This window comes from Watersipora subatra, chromosome 9, assembly GCF_963576615.1.
Source record: "Watersipora subatra chromosome 9, tzWatSuba1.1, whole genome shotgun sequence".
Lineage (NCBI taxonomy): Eukaryota > Metazoa > Bryozoa > Gymnolaemata > Cheilostomatida > Watersiporidae > Watersipora > Watersipora subatra.
This window is the reverse complement of record NC_088716.1, coordinates 21,036,341-21,051,121: the sequence shown is the minus strand read 5'-3', so window position 1 is coordinate 21,051,121 and position 14,781 is coordinate 21,036,341. Positions and strand designations below refer to the sequence as shown.

Sequence of the window (14,781 nt, the reverse complement as noted above, 5' to 3'; positions counted from 1 at the left end):
TCAAACTTAATGCCGACCTTAGAAAAAAGCAAATTCAAATTTAAAAAGATTATTTAAATAGGTGAATCATTCGGTATTTGATAAATCTAAAAAAAAGGCCAGAGGCCAATTTTAATTATTTAATATTTACAACAGCCAATCTAAAATATTTTTGTTTGTTTTCGGCCAAATATGGAAAAAGCATAAACTTCCAATAGATTATTAACCAAAAGGTTTCAATATTGTTTTTGTGCAGTCCCACTAAAACCTTTTTCTAAAGAAGATCTGCCCAAAGAATCTCTCCTACACGCAATTACTCCATGCAATTCCTTTTCTTAAAACATGTTTTTCCAAGTTTTTGCTTCTAAAAATATATTTGCTTTAAATATTTTATGATAAAAAGTGATAACTTCAACATATCAGAATTAAGACTGAAATATTCATAAGCGATTTGTAAAAAAATGGCTGCCTGTAGAGAAGTCTCTCAGTTTTCCATTGTTTATTAAATTATGGTTCCATGTCAATTTACATGTAAATTATAGCAAAGTTTCAACTACCTCGTCAAGCATTCATCTTGCACTGCTCGTTAGGGTCATGCAAAGACCAGTTTGGAGAATGCACCCACAATGCATCGAGGCTCATAACTCCACTGTCAGTTCACTTCGACGACCAACTTTTGAAAATTTTTACAAACATGAATCATTGCGAGTATTATTTATACAACTATGTCATATACATTTTTAATTTAACAAATGTAATGGAAATTGGCATTTCAAAGTAAAATAATGATAGCTTCAACAAATTGGGAACCCTTACTGTAAAATATTTCCAATCTATCTACATAGAAAAACTATAAGTTTGTTGAATATTTTCCCAGCTTCCCTATGCATATTGAACTATGTTTCTACCACAAAGTTGATGTAAGTTACTGCAGTTTTCATGCATTCATATTAAAGACTCTAATGGCGCTAGTAATTGGCTCGGCTTGATAAGGGGTTTTTCGGCCGTAAGCGCTCAGTAGCGAAAAGGTGAATACATCGCTATCTACTGTATAGCAAAAGTATTTTTTAGGAGCATAAATGTATGTTCTACACTAGACCTCTCTGATGTGTTATATAATTGCTAGAATAAACTGTAAACAATGCAAAGACTAATTATCAGTATCAATGTTCAGATGAATTAAGTCCAGCATTATATTTTCGAACTAGGTGAATCCCCGGCGTTGCCTGGGTAATAAAAGTTTTTGCACAGAAAATTCCTTTTTATTTAACATACAACAACAGGTACCATTCTAACTATCAACCTTCATATCATGAGAAAAGTGTTTTGTACAGTTTAAATAAATTAGGTAAAAAATAACACAGCTTTAAAGGTTTCAAACTTTGTGAAAAAACTGCGCCTTTCAAACTTCATATTATGGAAAAAATGTTTTTGCCGATCAAATAAATTGAAAATAAAAATAAAACAGATATAAAAGTTTTTAAACATAAATTTCTAATCTTAAAACTGTCTAATTTTTTTGAAGCTTTTCAAAATATAATGAGCACACATTATTCAATATTATCACAAATTATTATATGTTACATGACGATGAAATACAAGACACGAAGTGAAATATTAACACACATAATATAATAAAAATTGCTACAATTTCATCCAAAGTGATAAAATTTTATTTAGATATTATTATTATTGAACTGTATAAATATATTTGAGCTTTAATTTCTGAGGCAGCAATTCAAAGACCGGATATCAGCATCAATAGTCCAAGTTGATGAAGTTCACAATTACAGCCTAAAGTTAACACGTCTTCTTACAGAGTTTTGGTCAATACAACATTCCATCATGAAATAAATGTAATGAATTCTTATTTAATATAAAATATGAAATAAAAAACTGTGCACCATAAATATTCCTATTGAAATAAAGATATCCATGAAACAAGCATAATTGAGTTAGGATTGTATTTGCAACTTCATAAAACTAAATAAGTTAAAAACTTCTACTCACTGAACAAAATTATAGTTTGTTGATCTTTCAAACCAATTTTGAAGTTAAACCAAAACAAACGATATGGCAACTGTTTGTATATGGTGAACTTTATCGCTAGTTTAAAATCTCAAATAATATGAGCCATCAAATTCGTTTTGCAAAATATGGTATAATTTTATCAGTACCTGCACATTGAAAACAAAATATTTACAGGTAACAAGTTTCAGCGTAAATATTTTTCTGAAATCGAAATTGGCTAATATTTTTCTATTCTCGCTACTAGCAAAACCAGTATAGTCATCAGAAATCAAAAATATTATTATTTTATTTAAGCCAAAGTTGGAACCGGTAAATTAGATAGTTACTAAACCATAGCACGCTAACTTCAATATTGTAAAAATATTTGTAGTAAAATAAACAAAACAACAACAATAAAATAGTAGCTCAGGCTTAAAAAAGTTGAGTGTACATCTTTAGGATTATTTAAATTCCAGCAATAACTCATGCTAATTTCAAAAGAATGATTGAAAAAGTTGTGGGTGTTTAAGAATATTAAACAATGGAGTTTTCGAACTGCTCTCAGTGGACAGAAGTTATGATGAATTCAAAAAAGCCGTCTAAAGATGGAAGACAAGAACATAATTTGCGAGTTTTATGTAGACTTTCTCGGCCGGTATTTTTAGAATGCGTAGTTGAACCTAAAAGTCTGGTTGCACAGCTGCAGACAAAACCTCAAGGAGCGCCTGTGTTGAAGCTTGTGGGACAGAGTTCGTTTTCTGTGACAGATTTCATTTTGCCGAATGGTAACGTTGTTGGTCGTGGAACATATAAAGAATTAGCCGAACCGAGTGATCTTTTCAAAGGAAACTTTCATCGAACATTTTCAATATGTCAAAAAGACTCTACCAATATAGTAGCTACAATCGCACAGGAACATAGCTCATCTTCCAACAAAAGGTTTACTATGAGCAACTTCAAACCTCATCTGGAAAATAAAACTGCAATTTCTTTGCTTGGAAAACTAGTAATGATTGGGTTACTCGACAAAGGATTTCCCCCAGTACAACAGACTCCAAAGTTACCTGATATTTCAGAAACTTTGACAGGAGAGTACTTGTCTAGTTTTTCACTAAATGCAGATATCTACCCATCATTTTTTTATGTTCGGAAAATAGCTAGCGATGTGAGCTCTGTGCCATCCCACTACTTTGGTCTTTTCAACAGTTTGGAAAAGCCATTATACATCATAGAGCTGAATGACACAACAAAACTGACTGTTAGGGACCCTAATAAATACTCCCCACTACTGTTTGTTGAAGGACCCTTAGATTTACAGAATAGAATGAAGGTAACTGTTCCAGAGAAACATCAGGTTGGTTACATCGGAGATAAAGGTTTCTTTGATATAACGAATTATAGGTACTTTTGGCACGGACCAGTCAGTCTTCCGTTACAAACTAGTGTTCAAGGACGCCGTAATCGGAAACATCATAGAGACTATGACCTCGCGTCATTTTCGGCAAGTCCACAACAAGATGCACTGATTCTAAAATGCAATCAAGAACTTCATCCATTTGGTGTAATGATGCTGATACCAACTCTGTGTATCGCCGCGTCGGAAAATTATGGACTGAAATACAAAAGTGTACGGAATATTTCCAGCATTGAAGAGATTTCAAAAATTCTAGCTTAGTAAAAATATGTCACAAGTATCACATATCACTTTGAAAGTGAACAATTTACATTATACTTTTGCAAATATAATCGTTAATTAAAGCTGCAGCCATCAGAAGAGCTATTTTTCCTAATTGATAGAAATTTAATGACAAATCCTAAACTTTGAATCATAAAACCCCAATTGACTAAAGTACATGCTTTATAATTACATGTAAAAGAACACCAAAGTAGCTAAAAATATAGGTCACGAGTTTCTGCTTTATTTAGCTAGCTAAAGATAACAGAATTCCAAATAAAAATATAAATTATAGCAAGAAACCATCATTTTAACTGATTAGGATTATTTAATTATGCCTTGGTATTTTAGAAAATGAAGTTTGAAATGTTTTTAGTCAATAGTCTAAAAACCGTTATAATTTTCTACATCAAAACTTTTAATTGTTACAAACTGAATAAGTGATAAACTGCAACAACTTTCAAATCAAATTTTTGAAAAGTTTCTTCTCTCAAAGTTTCAACAAAGATTTTAGCAGACACTGATGAAAGCTTATAGAGATAAACAGAAAAGCTAGTTCTGCTTCAAAAGTTTATGATTTTAGCAGAGAAAAACAAAGAAAGAAAGAGTTACATAGGACATTGACACATGCTTGTGCTTATTAGTCTATCCTCATCATATATATTTATTGTACAGCTGTGGTTTAATATGTACCACTCCTTGTATGATAGTCAAAACCTCTATTGAGTAACACTTTTTCTGCCTATTTGGGAACAGCGCGTTGTGTAAACAGTATAAAACTGTTTGTACGTTGTTTTTGGGAAAGAAGGCACTCTCCAGTAAAATGGTAGCCAACAGATTGAGTAGGGTAGAATCTGAATATTCAAAAACTGTTCTTTCAGCTTGTTAACAGGTAATCAGGTAATATATAATATATATATATATATATATATAAAAAATTGTTTCCTCACCCCGGATACCCCGTATGGGTGGTAAATTCTGCTCTAACTCGGGTCTCCTACCAGAGACCTGGGAGTTTGAGCACTCGTCTCAAGATCTTAGCTGTTCCCAATAGCGCACTTTTCTGCAACTCACCTGAGTTGATTGTTGTTGGTATTTGGGCAAGCTACATTTTATGCGCCGGTGTTATTGCGCCCATTGCCCCGATGACTACTGGGATTACGGTTGTTCTTACATTCCAGCATTTTTCAATTTCTTCTCCAAGAGGGAGATATTTTTCTACCTTTTCTTTTTCTTTGCTGGCTATATTGTAGTCATTGGGTACTGCTATATCTATTATAGTAGCCCTCTTGTTCTCCTTGTCTACCACCACTATATCTGGTTGGTTTGCTAGGACATGCTTGTCAGTTTGGATGTAGAAGTCCCAGAGGATCTTAGCGCGGTCATTTTCATTGACCTTACCAGGAGCTTCCCACCAGTGTTGTGGTTTATTAAGGCCATACTCATCACATAGACTTCTATACACAATACCTGCGACATGATTATGCCGCTCAGTGTATGCGTTCCCTGCTAGCTGTCTGCATCCACTGATGATGTGTTAGATGGTCTCAGGTGCATCTTTGCACAGTCTGCATCTAGGATCGTCTCTAGTGTGATAGATTTTCGTTTGGAGTTGCCTTGTTGGGAGCACTTGCTCCTGGGCTGCCATGATTAGCGACTCTGTATTGGCCGTTAGGTTTCCTTTGTTCAGCCACATATATGTCTGGTGAAGATCGCCAACCTTAGATATTTGTTGGTGGTAAGCACCATGAAGAGGTTTCGTATGCCAGTCAATTTCCTCATCATCAGGGCGTAGGTCCGTTGTGAGAGCAGCAGATTGAAATTCAGCTAGCAAATTATCTGAGATGGCCATGGAGGCTGCATATGCTTTGATGCTTTGCTCCTCCTCTTTCACTGTCTGCTGTACACTTTTGAGTCCCCTACCGCCATCTTTCCTATCAAGATACAATCTAATAGTATCAGATTTTGGGTGGAGTGCTCCATGCATGGTCAGCAGTTTACGAGTTGCTATATCTGTTTCTTTGATGGCTTCCTCAGTCCACTTTATTATGCCTGCTGGATATCTACATATATATATATATATATATATATATATAAATATATATATATATATATATATAAATATATATATATATATACATACATGTATATATATATTTATATATATAAATATATATATATTTAAATATATATATATTTATATATATATGTATATATATATTTAAATATATATATATTTATATATATATATATATATATATAATTAACCTGTTATGAGCCACGTGTAATGCTCAGCCTCCACTTCCTGAATTTGGGTTTCACTAACCTAAGTCAGTCAAAGATAATCTAATTTGCTCCTAGTGTGAATCAAAACACTAGAAGATTATAGTTATGCCACCCAGGTAGATGAGCAGAATGTATTATAGGGCCATCATAAGACTGTTTCCATTAAATGGTTATACTTCAAGGCTGTCACGGTAAGTCTGACTGGCAATACATTACTTTGCAAAACCTCTGGTCATGGTAGAAAATTTGTGATAAACTTTATAAACTTTGAACACTGACTTTTAACCACAATTTTACTGTGAAGACTAAAACGAATGCAAGTAATCAGTGTAATAGTTTATAGTTAGTTGAATAAGGACCAACATTATCACCTTTGCATAGTACAACCATACGCAAAGAAAAAACAATAAAATGCAGTTTAAACGTGTCATATAACAGTTCTCCACCAGTACCTTTTGCCTCCTGATAAATAACTTTGAGACCCTGTCTAATAATTTTTTTTATAGTAGTTTACTTTTATTGCTTGGTAAAAGTCTCAAAATTGTTTTTATCTTTGTTGACAACTCAATAAAGCCGGTGTTCCATAAACATATATAGCTTGAGCTGATATTCACTGGGTGGTTTTTGATGTGATGCTATCTATAAAATTAATTTGTTTGGAGATTTTCACAAACCCTTGTTTAGAAACAACTCTTTAATTTACCTTCATAATTCCACTGTAGAACTTTTTCATGAATGCAGTTTGAACTGTGGATGGAGAATTTCAATCTTTGCACGCATATGCTCATAATATTCTGCTACCATAAGCTTCTAAAAGCTTCTAGAAAAATGACTCCCATCCCACTCAGTAGGAAGGAAGAAGTACTCAAAATACTTTAACAATGGAGTATTAGCAGGTGGGCTGAAGTTAGCCCCATGAGTGATTGGAAAAATGAAAAGCAGGGAATGCTTGTCAATACCTAAGTCAATAGCATTTTTCCTATCATTAACAACCTGTGGTTACATTTGCTTCTATTTGTTTTACCTCAGTAGTAGTAACTGGAGTATTGAAGCTAGTAGCATCGGTATGGCTTGTATTTGAGTTGCTAGTATGAAGCGATTTTTTTAGTATTCACACTAACAGCGATAGGTAACGAGATGACTTTACCTGAAATTGTCATTGTATAAGGACAAAATGCTAAGACAGCATTTTACACTATTAAAAATATACCTAGATGTAAAATTATATATACATCTAAATCTACAGACCTGAAAGAACAATTGATCGCCACAGATGCGATACAGGAAAACAGAACTTTAGGAAACTCTAACATACCGATGAACAATTGAATGGGTTAATATAAAACTATCCACTACTCATTCTCAAAGAAAAAGACAAAGAAAAGTACCCCACTAAATGCTGTGGTCATTTTTGTTTTACTGTGTTAGCACATATTGGCAAACATGAACATTCCTGTGTTCATGCAGGAGGGTAAATATTTCAAAGAGTCTTACATGTAAGTACCAAACGATGTAAGTAATGATGTGTTCTGGCACCAATGATGCTTTTTCTCTGCCAGTCAGCTGTATGCATAATAAAACAAGCTATTGAAAAAAACATAGATAGGGTGTTTATCCAGACAGAACCCAAAAAAACATAATCAATTTACGGTATTAAGTATTAAAGGCTTGCAAGAAAACATAACAAGAAATTGCAAAATAAATGTTATTTTGCTGATGTCAGTGCACATGTTGCCCATAACACAAGGTGCAGGCTGAGACTGGCTGGAGGAATTCTCTTTGCTATTGAACCATTCAGTTTAGAAAGAACATCAGAAACCGAGTAGCTCTTCCAGCTAATCAAGAATCTTACTCTAGTGCAAACACGTGCTTCTATCCACATAACAAAACTCAAACTTCTTACAGTTCAAAACTATGTATATTTTGATAACTTTTTCAAAAGCACCAGACTGGACCACAAACTTATGGTAAGTTAAAAAATGGGTATAAAAATTAAGTTTTGCACGAGGACTAAAGATCAGGGCAAAAGCACATAATAAAGTTTGTTCCTCTTTCAGGCAGAAACTTGTTTGAGCCTAAAAAGTTAAAATCAAAGTTAAATTATTTTACTAAAAACATAATGGCTGACAAGAAATAATAAAATGACCGACTAAAAAGAGAGTATCTTGGGTTTAAAAAAATTGATCTGTGTATTTAATTGTATCCAAATTCTAAACATAACTGGTAGAAATAGTTTTAAACAGTTCAAATATATTCAAATTTTTGAAAAAATAAAACAAGGATTTTTTGAGAAGCTCTAAATGCAAAAATATGAATATGAATTTAAAAAGGCAGAGTCAAGATAAAAAACAACAGTTACATCTGCAAATTTTATATCAAGATTCTGGTTTGTTACTTCTCAAGAGCTTGGTAGGACCTTAGAGTTATCTCCCTCTAGAGTGATAACTTTATAGGTAGAACCTTATTGCCAGATTTCCAAGCTGCAGACAAAAAAATCTTCAAACATTGATGATGAATTCGCAGGAAAAAACATATGTTTTTTAAAAGCGATTTGATTTTGCTTGCTGGTAAATTATTTTTCTCACAACATTATTTTTTGGTAAGATGTTTGCTGCTATGAAAAAATTATAAATGCTAAACAAATTGAATAATAACTTTTGTTTGTTTGCTCACCACTTTTAAGTACAATGAATGAAATGCGTCAGCAACTATTATGAAAAAGAAAAGACAAACATTATCATATCAAATTAATATGTAGCAATGCTCTCTGGCTGATTTATACTCATTTGAAGAGGATGAACTGGCTCTGAGGTCTACTAGCCATTAAAATATCATCTTTACTTACTTTTCAATAGTAAATTCGTCATTTACTTCACCAATCACTATATAAGTTTGCTTTGACTAGCATTAACACCATTTAAAAATATTTTTATGTATTTATTTGATGTAACTCCTTATAGCGTCTGATATAACTTTGAGTGAGTCTGGTATAACTCCGCTATTGCTCCTTTAGGCATTGGTCTGATCACACTGATCAATTTTTGATCAGCAGGCAGCTGTTTAAACTCTATAGGTGGGTGTCAAAACAGTGTGGTTATTTGAGTGGTGATTGTCTTGCCAGTTGGCTCTGCCGCAGCCAGCTAACATAATCAAGCAAATTTGGCAAACTCAGCTCGTTCAACGTCCTCCAGTCAATCAAGGATTTTGTAATTCTCCCGAGGTTCCTAACTTGGCTAGCAACTTGACATATCCTTGAAAGGTAGGATCTGAGCTGGCTTTGGCTTATCCCCAGAAGACAGTGTGCCAACTGGATGTGATTCAACATAAGTCCTTCTGTTTGAAACATAATTACTCATCGAGGCAGCCAGGACAAGGCACTTTCCTTCCTACAGGGTGACAGACCCCACTGCCTTGTTTGATTCTCGTGTGCTCTTTCACACATACACAGACTCATCTTATGAGCGTAGGAGGTCTGTGAATGATTTGTCTTTCTTGTCTTAGTGGCTCTATAAAGCTTACCATATCTGTAAGCGAACTTACAGTCTTACCCTGTTGAAATGCGTCGACAGGTTCTTAAGAATGTATGATAGTGTTCATTAGCTTTATCTTTTGGGTGTGGCAAATGATCTCTGGGACTGGTTGCTCTGGAGTATCAGTTTGATGCTCTTCTAGCTGCTTTTAGAGGTCTTTCAACTGAGGATAGGCCCATAGGCTACCCATATGGGCCCTCATTGCACGTTTTGTTTATCATTTTGTTATGTTGTGATATAATGTCAAATAAAATAAACAAACAAAACTTTAAATTTTTTTCCTGATCTCTGGGTTATTTGTTTCACTAACTCTTAGCTTGGCTAACTCCAGCTTTGCTTCTAGCTTGCTACTGACTTTTTTCAGGGCCATGCCTTTTTCATATTAGGGCGTATGTGAGACTCGATTGTTACTGGCACCTATCTTAGTTTTTTCGGGCAAATACGAAAAAGTTTGAGACAGCTATCACTTTGCACGGAAGACAGTTGTCCTTAGTGTTCCATTAAGCAAGTATGGTTGAGCCAGGCCTTTATGACCTGATACGGTACTACAAAACTTGTTTGAAGCTTAAGATTGTCTCGTCTTTGTTTCCTAAATTTGGCGACCAAACCCATAATTTGTAGCTGTAAAGTGAGGATTTGTTACTTTCTTTTTGCCGGATAACCAATAATTGCCTTCTGATAGTTGTGTGTACATTTTTAGCTTTTTGAGCATTTTCACCACACACACATGTGTCGGCTGAATCTCTTTGGGTGTTCGATGAAGCTTCAGCTAGTCGAGCAAACACAACTTTTAGCCAAGCATTAATAGGTAGGAATTTATTCTATTGATGCTCAGCCAAGCATCAATTGGAGAGATGACTATCTCTCTTTGCTGAATGTACTCTCAACAGTTGAGAGAACAGAGTATCCCACTTCTTTTGACCTTACATCAGCAGCAGTTCTTGAAGGCAATTGTCAGTCGTTACACTCCTTTATACCGATGGGTTGATGGTAGTAGGGAGCGTGATGCGCTTCCACCACCTACCATAGCTGGTACAGCCCAGTCATTAGCGACTCTCAAACTGTGCCCCTGGGCCTTTGCAAATCTGCTCAGGCAGGCCCACATGAAAGAAGATTCATTTGTTCCGAGCAATAGCCACTTGGAGAGCTGTAGCTTCCAGAAGGGCAACAGTGTCCTGCAGTCTAGTAAAGTGAAGGGTCAGTACCAAATTCCACTTGTTCCCTCTAAGCATTGTTGGCATTAGTCCCATCAAGTTCACGGCTGCCTTCTGCCAAGGAAAACATGTATTCAGTCATTGCCTGCATCCAGCCATTTTCATCCTTCCTTGCATTGCTTCCTGGCAAACATCGCAGCTCCTAATCAGTATTTTCGCCATAGCTGTAATTCCTGGTCAACACCAGGTCAGTCGGAAGTGGACCATTGTTTTTTTTACCACAGGGTGAGCAAATGTGAGCAAATACAAAGAAGTTATCTCACCATGGCCGGTGGGCAGACTGCATACCACCGAGGTTGTACCTTTCACAAATGCAAAACAGTTGTCTCACCATTGGCCGGTGGGCAGACTGCATACCACCAAGGTTGTACCTTTCACAAAACTAAACTGTGAGCTAGTGAGATATACAATTTCCTGCTGTTTTATTATAGTACAAATAAATACATAGAGTGATTATCATGTTGATTACACCATATATTGACATTTCAGAAGCTTGTAAAAGATGCAAACTTTGTCGTTCATTTTATAGTTATATTTCTCGTTAGTATTGAATAGAAGTGTGTTCACATGTAAGATATCAGTTGATTTGGTGAAAATAAAAATTAGTCAATGAAGCATAAACCTGAATAAGTAACAATTAGCATACAGACAGACTCGCTCTTAGTGACACATTTGAAGATGCTATATGTGTTGTTTTCATAGACCACAACCATATACACGTAGCATGAAAATGTGAAGTTCCATTTTAAAAGCTGACAGATTATCTCAACACTTTCAAGAGCTCTTGTGCTAGCTAGCTGCTTGTGATAAAAATCTGACAGCTTAGATAAAGTATACTTCACCATTTTTTAGACCAGTGGTTCCCAACCTGGGGGGAATTCCCCCCCCCAGGAGGGAATTTGGCATTTTAAAGGGGGGAATTTTAGTTTTTATAGTTTCGCGTTTGCCGAATGCACTTTTATGCCTTAACAAAATCCTAGAGGTGTTTTCTGTTCTCATTCCTTTTCTATTACATGTTTATTCTGGCTAGGGTAGACCAAGTGACTTTTATTGTACATTCATTGAAATACAGTCTGCATGTACTGCACATGTAATAATCTTTGTCAACAATTTGGAAAAATTCCAATAAGCAATCTTAACCTTAATTAATGACCCTATTAACGAAGGTCAAACTAAGGCTTAGTTTGACATTGTGCTGCTCACAGTGCACACGTATTTGACTCAAGGACACACTCACTTATCAACTACTGCACCACGTGTGAAAGAAAGAAAATCTGGTAAGATTATTTGTACAAGTATGATCACATGTATGCTTACATTATTGTTTCCTATTATCACTCATGCCATGTCTTACTTGCTTTTCTGCAAAGAAGTCACATAATCATGCATCTATAGAAGTAGATCAAATAAAAAATTCTAATACAGTCACAGATTATTATTGTACAGACATATACTACATCGCTTATAATATTTTTCATTCGCTGCTTTATTTTAGAACTATCAATTAGTGCAGGATGTCAAAGGCAAAGAAACGAACCTACAATAAGAGTTACTTGGAGTATCGGTTTTCGTATCTCATGAAAAACGGTCTCCAGCTTCCGCAATGTGTGATATGCCTGAAAACCTTTTTAAACGTCTCCATGAAACCCTTTCGGTTGAAGCAACACTTGCAAAAAATTCATCCCACACTAGCTGAGAAAGACCGGGATTACTTTCAGTCCAAAGAGTGGCAAGTAAAGAGAAGTAGACTTGATGCAAATGGAGATCTTTATGCTCATAGTAATGTACTTATTACAGCTTTATACGCTGCTTCCTACCGTATTGCTCAGTGTAAAAAGCCACATACAATAGGAGAGACCCTGATCAAGCCATGTATGTTAGACTGCGCATCAATAGTACTTGGAAAATCAGCTGAGCAAAAGTTTCAAGACCTCCCGCTATCCAACAACACTGTGAAGCGACGCATTGATGATATTGCAGCAAATATTGAGAAAGTAGTTGCTAAGATTAAAGCATCCCCATTTTGGGCCATACAACTTGATGGGTCAACTGATGTTGCCAGTCTTTCCCAGCTATTGGTGTATGGTAGATATGTGCATGACACATTCATTGAAGAAGAGTTTCTGTTTTGTCAGCCCTTGCTTAGAACAACTACGGCAAGAGATGTGTTGAAAGTAGTTGAAAATTTCCTTGAAAAGGCCAAGTTAGATTGGGAGAAGCTAATAAGTGTATGCACTGATGGAGCACCTGCTATGTTAGGATGTAGATCAGGCTTTGTAAAACAAATCAAGCAGAAGAACCCTGATATAAAAGGAGTGCATTGCTTCATTCACCGTGAAGCATTGGCATCAAAAACTCTTCCAAAAGCGTTGAAATCGAACTTGGATGTGAACATAAAAGTTGTGAATTACATCAAAGCATCAGCACTAAATACTAGATTGTTCTCAGCACTATGTTCTGAAAGTGATGTCATGTTTACAACTTTGTGATTTCATACTGAAGTGAGGTGGTTGTCCAAGGGAAACATGTTAGGCAGGCTCTTTAAGCTACGAAATTAGGTTATGAAATTTCTTGAAAGTAAAAGCCAGCATGAACTTTTAGCAGCTATGAAAGCTGATAACTATGCATTTGAGACGGCATACCTGGTTGATATATTTGCCTAACTAAACAAGTTGAACTTGAAGTTGCAAGGGAGCAATCATCATGTCCTTGCCTTTCATGACAGCATTGATGCTTTCAAAGCAAAGCTGGTACTGTGGCATACACGAACTTGCACTGGAAACACGGTATCCTTTCCCACACTCACTGAATTATTGGAAGCCAAACCTGCTCCTGGCAGTCTAGTGGCAACCATTACTGAACACCTGTCTGATCTCATAACAGAATTTGGACGCTACTTCCCTGAATTACCTTCAGAAAAAAAGAAGATGCTCAACATCACACGAAATCCATTTCAACGCACTGTTAAAGAAATTTCAGAGGAGTTACAAGAGGAGTTTGTTGAGTTGGTTATCATTTCTGCACTGAAAGATGATCTCAGATCCAATGTCTATTGACCAGTTTTGGCTCTCAGCGAGAAACCTTTCTCCATTCATTGCCGAAAAGGCAATAAAGATTCTGATGCCATTTAGCTCTACTTACCTATGCGAAGTAGGATTTTCATCAATACTGCATCTTAAAACTGAGAAAAGAAATCGTCTTGACCTTGAGAGCGACTTTAGATGTGCATTATCAAAAACAAAGCCTGATTTGTGTAAACTTGCACAGAGGCATCAGCAGCAGCCCTCTCATTAAAATTCATAATCTCACAGCACACCTGTTGAGTGTACAAGAATAACAACAATGTTGACATGATTTATTACTATGTGTCGTACTCTCAGTTATTCAACAAATAAATACATGTATATGCTGCTGACCTACATATATGTACCCGTGCAGCCCTTTCAGTGAATACCATTTAGTAAAAAGTTCACACTCCACATATTTCAGGGGGGGGGAAATTTGTATTTTAAAATTTTGCAAAGGGGTAAAAGCAAATAAAAGGTTGGAAACCACTGTTTTAGACGCAGATGTAGAATCGTATTGATCAAATGAAAAAGACAACCATGTCCCTCGAGATAACAAAGCACGAACATACATAAAACACTCACAAATCAGATGAATCCAAGTATTTTTGCACTTGACACGGATTGGTCCTTTGGCTATGTTCATGTATAATAAACTGACATTTGCTGCTGTAGTAACTAATGCGGGCACACTTGATGAGCTGTGCAATATTATAAAGCCACAACTACCTATGCTACATACTAGTTGATGTGCAACATATAATATACATGTTGCCCATCAACTACATATGCTAGATACTAGTTAATGTGCAACATATAATATACATGTTGCCCATCAACTACATATGCTAGATACTAATTGATGTGCAACATGTAATATACATGGTGCACATCAACTATATTTAAACTAAATAACCAGATTTCTTATGAGTATCCAATCAGACATTCTCTCTGACAGCTCAAAAGATTTTCTTCAAGGTTGAAAATGTAGCAGTTTAAAAGTAGGCAACGAGTGTGATGTA

General features: G+C 35.5%; 1 protein-coding gene across 1 annotated transcript; it reads left to right on the top strand.

Moving 5' to 3' along the window:
* The first annotated feature begins 12,208 nt into the window (after positions 1-12,208).
* LOC137404887 (protein FAM200C-like) lies at positions 12,209-13,750 on the top strand. The gene is made up of 2 exons (XM_068091113.1): positions 12,209-13,081; positions 13,379-13,750. The coding sequence occupies exons 1-2, from the start codon at positions 12,209-12,211 to the stop codon at positions 13,748-13,750; spliced, it is 1,245 nt and encodes a 414-aa protein (XP_067947214.1).
* Positions 13,751-14,781: the final 1,031 nt, after the last annotated feature.

What these genes read in the sequence shown, in the direction of transcription:
- LOC137404887 (XM_068091113.1), top strand. Translation starts at nt 12,209, where the DNA reads ATGTCAAAGGCAAAGAAACGAACCTACAATAAGAGTTACTTGGAGTAT. An exon ending in CGTTGAAATCGAACTTGGAT is followed by an intron (nt 13,082 to 13,378) that starts GTGAACATAAAA and finishes TTGAACTTGAAG; the next exon opens with TTGCAAGGGAGCAATCATCA.